This window comes from Emys orbicularis, chromosome 4, assembly GCF_028017835.1.
Source record: "Emys orbicularis isolate rEmyOrb1 chromosome 4, rEmyOrb1.hap1, whole genome shotgun sequence".
Lineage (NCBI taxonomy): Eukaryota > Metazoa > Chordata > Testudines > Emydidae > Emys > Emys orbicularis.
Window position 1 is genome coordinate 156888036 of NC_088686.1, and position 6862 is coordinate 156894897.

At 58.2% G+C, this 6862-nt stretch overlaps 1 protein-coding gene across 1 annotated transcript; it reads right to left on the minus strand.

Annotated features, from left to right (window-relative positions):
* Window positions 1-1032: 1032 nt before the first annotated feature.
* VKORC1 (vitamin K epoxide reductase complex subunit 1) lies at window positions 1033-5392 on the minus strand. The gene is made up of 3 exons (XM_065402903.1): window positions 5223-5392; window positions 1982-2091; window positions 1033-1894 (listed from the first exon to the last, which is right to left on the minus strand). Exons 1-3 carry the CDS (start codon window positions 5390-5392, stop codon window positions 1668-1670), a joined length of 507 nt encoding a protein of 168 aa, XP_065258975.1. The 3' UTR covers window positions 1033-1667.
* Window positions 5393-6862: the final 1470 nt, after the last annotated feature.

Consider the following 6862-nt stretch of genomic DNA (forward strand, 5'->3'; position numbering starts at 1 on the left):
TTTTCACCATAGAACAAAGCTAATAATAGGTACACTATTAAATTAACTTAGTTTAAACGTAGACTGTCCTTGAACCGCTTTTCAGAAAAATAAGTAAAAAGCCAAATAAAATTCCAAGGCCTAATGAACATATTTGCGAATGCCATGCTGACTGAAAAAGTGAAAATCATGGGAGAACAATTAAGGTGAAGCGTCAAAGACACCCGTTGGTTATGTTATTAAGGCTTGAAAGTTTGGAAATAAACTACTGCACACACACATATTTTGAACCCACTCCCTGCAAAAAATATAAATCCCGGCAGAAATATGGGGGGGCACATGCCCCCACTCCCCACACGTCGCCTCAGCCAAAGAGCTTAACAGACAGCTGCACCCACCTCTTCCACTGACCTGCAGTGTGACTTTGGGCACATCCCTACCCCACTCTGTATCTCAGTTTCCCCATGTGTCAAACAACTATAATGGTATCTCACCGGCGGCAATGAAGATTAACTAACTTGAATTTGCAAATTGCTTTGAGATGGTAAGTGGAAAGACTCAAGGGAAGGGGAGATTAGACCTTCAGAGTCCCTCCTACTGACACACGCAATTTAGGATTACGGCAAGCAACAGAAGATTTAAGGTCACGCGGGCCCAATTGCCCAGTCAGTGAAATTAACACGCAGGGAAATCTGAACCCTATGCATCTCTGCAGCAAGCAGAGCTGACCTGTGGAACTCACCGCTGCAGAAAAGCAGAGATCAGAGACTGCATTTAGGTGAAACGCACACTGAACATGGATGCTACGATCGGTCTGCAGTGAAAGAAGCCCGCTGTGAGCTCACGGCTCACCGCAGCAAGGCATCATAGAGGGGTTGCATCTTCCCATGAACCATCCATTGTCGAGCAGAGATGGAAGCAGGACACCAGATGTACTTAGTCCATGGATCTGAGCTGGGGCACCAGGGAGAGGGAAGGACACCACTATCTACACAATTGCATGGCTCCCAAGTTTCTAAAGGGTTAAATAACAAGACACCAAACGCACCCAGCTGCCTGTTGCTGAGGGCGACTTTATTTCAGCTATAAAAATGTGCTTTTGTACACAACCAGCTGCCAACGGACAGCTCCAACTGGTCTCTTCATTGGCATATTGATTTGGTCCACAGTGCCCCCTGCTGGTCAGTTAACTAAAGTACCGCTGTCATTGCAGCAGGGGATGTACAAGCCAGGGATATGTAGGGCTAGACTGTGTTCTTGTTGACTCCATTCACACTGAGTTTATCAAGATCAGAATCCAGCCCTGCCTCCATTGATGGCAGTAGGGTCATACGTCTCTCACTCTCCCTCACACACGCAACTGGTCCCTGCTGGAAAGAATCGAGGTAGGGTGAGAGCAGCTCTGCCCCCTGCTGGAGGTGATGAAACCTGATCTCCCGTATGTGTCTCATACAGTCCCGTGCTGTGTGTCACGTAACCATTTTAACCCACCTTATACCAGCGTTTTGGTTAAGCCAGAAATGGCCTCAGTTTGTGTTTAAAGGGTGATGGACCCAGGGTCTGATCTGGTTTGGCAGGGAGGGAGCAGGGTACCGGGCTAGATGGGCCCCTGGCTACTATACAAACAGGGTTCGTTATCGCAACTGACGTTCCAGGAGGGGGCTGGGCCGGGGCTCCCCCAGCCACGCTCACTGCCCTTTGGGCTTGGCGCGGCGCTGCCCACTCCCGCTCAGGCAGACCAGACGCTTGTAGTTGAGGAGGAGGAGGGCGCCGTTGAGCAGGTAGGTAGTGACACACACCAGGCAGAAGTCGTGGAGCACGAAGAAGAGGATGTAGGCCAGGTAGAGCGAGCCGGCGATGGAGACCACGGAGGTGCCCACCAGGGTGACGGCCGCCAGGGTGCTGGGAGAGAAGCCTGGAGACGGTTAGAGACAGGGCTCGTTAGACTATCGGGCACCAGCCTGCCCCTGTGGGACGGGGTAGATGCCCCCCAAAAACTTACCCAGCAGTGTCTGTAGGATGTAGAAGACGATGCCAAATAAGCTGTTGGGCTGATTGAAGATGCTGTGTTTCCCCAAGAGATCTTCCACCAAGCCAAAGCCACGGCCCCACCTGCAGAGAGAAATGGGGACGTAGAACTAGGGGCTGCAAGGAGGCTTGCTGTGTACAGACAGCGGCTCTCGTCTTCCACAATGTGGACTCTGCTCTAACCACTAGACCCCACTCTTCCCAAAGCCAGGGAGAGAACCCAGGAGTCCTGACTCCCAGGCCCCCCCTGCTCAAACTACTAGACCCCACTCCCCTCCCAAGGCTGGAGATTGAACCCAGGAGTCCTGACTCCCAGGCCCCTAACGCCTGCTCCAGCTGGGGGGGACGGAGAGCTCTGATTCCTGCAGCCCCTAGCGCAGGGAGCTCTGTCCCCTTCCTGTTTGCTGCCTCCCCCCTTGCAATTTTGATGCCAGTATCAAATTCTGATGATAGTTCAATTCACACCCCCTGGCACTGAAGGACCCACTGAGCTGAGGCTGGGGGCGGCAGGGATGGGCTGGCTCAGCTGAGTGGAGGGGCCCCTGGGGCCCTAATAGGGACCAAAACCAGGTTACATTGCAGCTCCCGTGGGCCTGGCAATTGCCAGCCGCTACGTAGGCATGAGCCCCTACATACGTGGCAGAAATCGAACACCCTGGCAATGATTGACAACGGCCCCCACCCATCACAGTGCAGCAGGCGGGACTGGTGTCCTAGGAAACGTTTTCATTGATAAAAGCTCCCCTCTTCCCCACCCCACCTCACAGGAGGGAAACCAGCTGTTTATCCCGCAGCCAGATGTTTCAGAGTGTTTTCCACTGGAGGGGAGGGGGGAGCACAGGAAGAATGAGCGTGTGCGCGTCTGAGGCGCACGCAATCAGGCCCGCTCACGCTAACACACGTACACAGCCAAACACGAGTCCTGACAGTATCAGAACTGGTGTTTCACCCGCGCCCCAGATTCCCGCGTGTGTTTTTCACAAAGATTGGAGCCCCCCATCATGCTGGGCAAACCTCCCCCGCCCTCCCCTAGTGAAATCAGTGCCCCCCGCGTGCCCGGTACTGCATGGACCCGACTTGCCCTTCCCTGACTGAGACTGGGACCCTCGTCATGCCAGACACTGCATGGACCCCCCAGCCAAACCCAGATCCCCCACTGCTCCAGCTGCTGCACAGACCCCCCCCCCCCCCCGACCAAGATTAGGGCCCACCATTGTTCCAGACACTGGGCAGACACACAGTGAGAGACAGTCCCTGCCCCGCAGAGCTGACAGTCTAAACAGACAAAGGAGAGTTCTCCCCATCTTACAGATGGGGAAACTGAGGCCCAGATGCAGCATCTGAGGCGGAGCTGGGAACAAAACCAAGATCTCCTGGGTCCCAATCCAGTGCCTCACTACATGGCTCAGTCCCCACTGGTTCTGTTGACAGGCCAGGGTCATTCCCCTTCCACCTCTCTCTGCCAGTGATAAAGCGTCCGTCAACTCTGCCCCATCCCTGCGTTCGATCTGGCTGTTTGCAGAAGACTGAGTAAACTAAACCCTGGTTCTTTCCTTCCGCCCCTCGGAACATTTTCCCCCTCTACTAAAAAGGACAGCAATTCACTCCAGACCCTTCAAAAACATTTTTAAAAGAAGTTTCAAGGGCCTCCAAATGAAATGAAAAGTAGTTTCAAGTGCTCTGCTGTCCTCCAACTGAAAAGTACTTGTAAGTGCCCCCCCCCCCAATTCCTTTGCCAAATGTTTGCCATTTTATAACCACATTTCCCTATATTTTTTAAAAACTCCCCAGTCTCGGTATCTTTACAGTCGCTCCTAGAAGCGCTAAAGAAGGATCAATAGCCCACAGCGCCAGGCGCTGTACAAACCAGGGCCAAGACGACAAACCTTGCCTCTGAGAGCTGAGCAAGAGCTCTGAGCTCCTGCGAAACCACGTTGTAGCCACTTGGCTGGTGGGTCCGGCTCACTGAGGGGCGCCAGATTTGGGAAGAGGAATTCCCCCAGCTCAGACTGGCAGGGACCCTGGGGCAGACTTCACCTCCCTCTGCAGCGTGGATCACCTGGGCACATCTCAGCTAATCAGTTCCCTGGCACCGCGAGGGCCTCAGGCATTGGGGCCCCCTCAGTTTTGCCTGTTCTCTGCCTGATCCCACTCAACACAGAGGGAACTGGGTGAAACTGACCGGCCTGCGCTCTCTCAGACCAGATGATCTCAGGGTCTCTCTGGATCTACCAAACAAACTGGCGGAGCTGGCAACACAGAGCACAAAGGGGACAGGCTGGAAACAGAGATGCCAGGTCATCAGCAGGGCTGAGGCAGCAGGAAAGGACTAAGCACAGAGAGTGCACAACCACAGGGCTCTCCCATGGAGTGGGAAAGCACATAGGGCCTAGGAGGCTGGGGTATGCCCCATGGGATAGGCACACAGGGCTGCAGCATGGCATAGTGGTGTGGGCACAGCACAGGGGGCAGCAGGGTGGAACACAGCGCATGGGATTGGGGCAGCAGAGCTATTGCACGGGGGGCTGGGGCAGTTGGGGGATAATGCACAGGGAGGGCAGGAGCACGGATGTCACTGCACAGGGAGGCTGAGGAAAGGGGGCTATAGCACAGGGGTGTTGCAGTAGGAAGCAGGGGAGGTTCATGCAATGGGGCTGGGGCTGCAATGGGAAGCACGGGTCATGCAATGGGGCTGGGCTGTTGCAGTGGGGAGCAGGGGTTGCAGTGGGGCAAAGGAGAGTCATGCAATGGGGCCAAGTGTTGCAATGGGGGGAGGGGAGTCATGCAATGGGGCCGGGGTGTTGCAGAGGGAGCTGGGGTTGCAGTGGGGCGAGGGGGAGTCATGCAATGGGGCCGGGGTTGCAGTGGAGGGAGGGAAGTCATGCAATGGGGCCGGGGATTGCAGTGGAGGGAGGGAAGTCATGCTATGGGGCCGGGGGTTGCAGTGGGGGGAGGGGAGTCATGCCATGGGGCAGGGGGTTGCAATGGGGGGAGGGGGAGTCATGCAGTGGGAAGCGGGGGGGGGTTGCAGAGGAGCGAGGGGGAGTCATGCCATGGGGCGAGGGGTTGCAGAGGAGCGAGGGGGAGTCATGCCATGGTGCCGGGGGCTGCAGAGGGGGGAGGGGGAGTCATGCCATGGGGCCGGTGGTGGGGAAGGGGGAGTCATGCCATGGGGCGGGGGGTTGCAATGGGGCCGGTCCCCCCCCCCGGCGCACCTGGAGGTGAAGACCTTGGAGCAGCTGACGGAGGGGCTCAGGTCGCACATGGCCCGGTACCCGGGGTCCCGCTCCCGCGAGCTCTCCACGTGCAGCGCGTACACGGAGAGCGCCAGCCCCAGCGCGCACAGCACGAGCCGCAGCGCCCGCTCCCAGCCCGACGCCGCCATCGCCTGCTGCCACCGCGCGCCGGGCACGGGCTCGCCCCCACTGGCCCGCGCACCTGCCAATCAGTCAACGGCTCCGGCCCATTGGCTGCCTATTCAGGAGGTGGGACGGGGGAAGCAAGGGATTCTGGGACTTGTAGTTTTATGTACCCAGTGGCGGAGAAGTGGGAGCTATGGCGCTTATGGGGGGGGTCTAGTGGTTGGACCAGAGCCCTGGGGTAGCAGGGGGCTCCGGGGGCTATTTAAAGTGCCGGGGCTCCAGCTGCCTCTGCTGCCTCGGTCCTCTAAATAGCCGCGAGAGCCCCGCAGCTTCCCCAGGGCTCCGGCAGCTATTTAAAGGGCCAGGGTGGTAGAACTAGGGGGGCCCCTGCCCTACCTGCAGCCAGCCCCTGCTGCACCCCCTGCCCTGCCTCCAGCCCCGCACCCCCTGCCCTGCCCCCACCAGCCCCTGCCTGCCTCCAGCCCCGCACCCCCTGCCCCCACCAGCCCCTGTCTCCAGCCAGACCCGCACCCCCTGCCCACAGCCAGCCCCTGTTGCACCCCCTGCCCTGCCTCCAGCCCCGCACCACCTGCCCTGCCCGCACCAGCCCCTGCCTGCCTCCAGCCCCGCACCCCCTGCCCTGCCCGCACCAGCCCCTGCCTGCCTCCAGCCCCGCACCGCCTGCCCTGCCCGCACCAGCCCCTGTCTGCCTCCAGCCCCGCACCCCCTGCCCTGCCCGCACCAGCCCCTGCCTGCCTCCAGCCCCTGTCTCCAGTCAGATCCGCACCCCCTGCCCACAGCCAGCCCCTGTTGCACCCCCTGCCCTGCCTCCAGCCCCGCACCCCCTGCCCTGCCCGCACCAGCCCCTGCCTGCCTCCAGCCCCGCACCCCCTGCCCTGCCCGCACCAGCCCCTGTCTGCCTCCAGCCCCGCACCCCCTGCCCTGCCCGCACCAGCCCCTGCCTGCCTCCAGCCCCTGTCTCCAGCCAGACCCGCACCCCCTGCCCACAGCCAGCCCCTGTTGCACCCCCTGCCCTGCCTCCAGCCCCGCACCCCCTGCCCTGCCCGCAGCCAGCCCCACACCCCTTGCCCTTTCTCCAGGCAGACCCTACCTCCAGTCAGCCCCTGCCCTGCCTCCAGCTAGCAATGTATGTAATATATAATTTTGATTTTATTTATATAGTTATGGAAAGTAAATAATACATGGAAGAAATGAAAGGGGGTTTTTTATGTGTTTTTTTTTTATCATCCCTGTCGGGGCCCCGCCTAAAATGTTCAAATTGGGCCCCACACTTCCTAAAGCCAGCCCTGCATACAGTAATGGCAAAGTTCTTGGTTCAGGCTTGTAGCAGTGATAGAATAAACTGCAGGTTCAAATCAGGTCTCTGGAGTACATCCACAGCTGGGATGGGTCGTTCAGTCCTTTGTATAGAGCTTCCTTTTTTAGCAAAGTCCCTCCAGAGGTATGAAGCAGGATTGAAGACAAGATGGAGA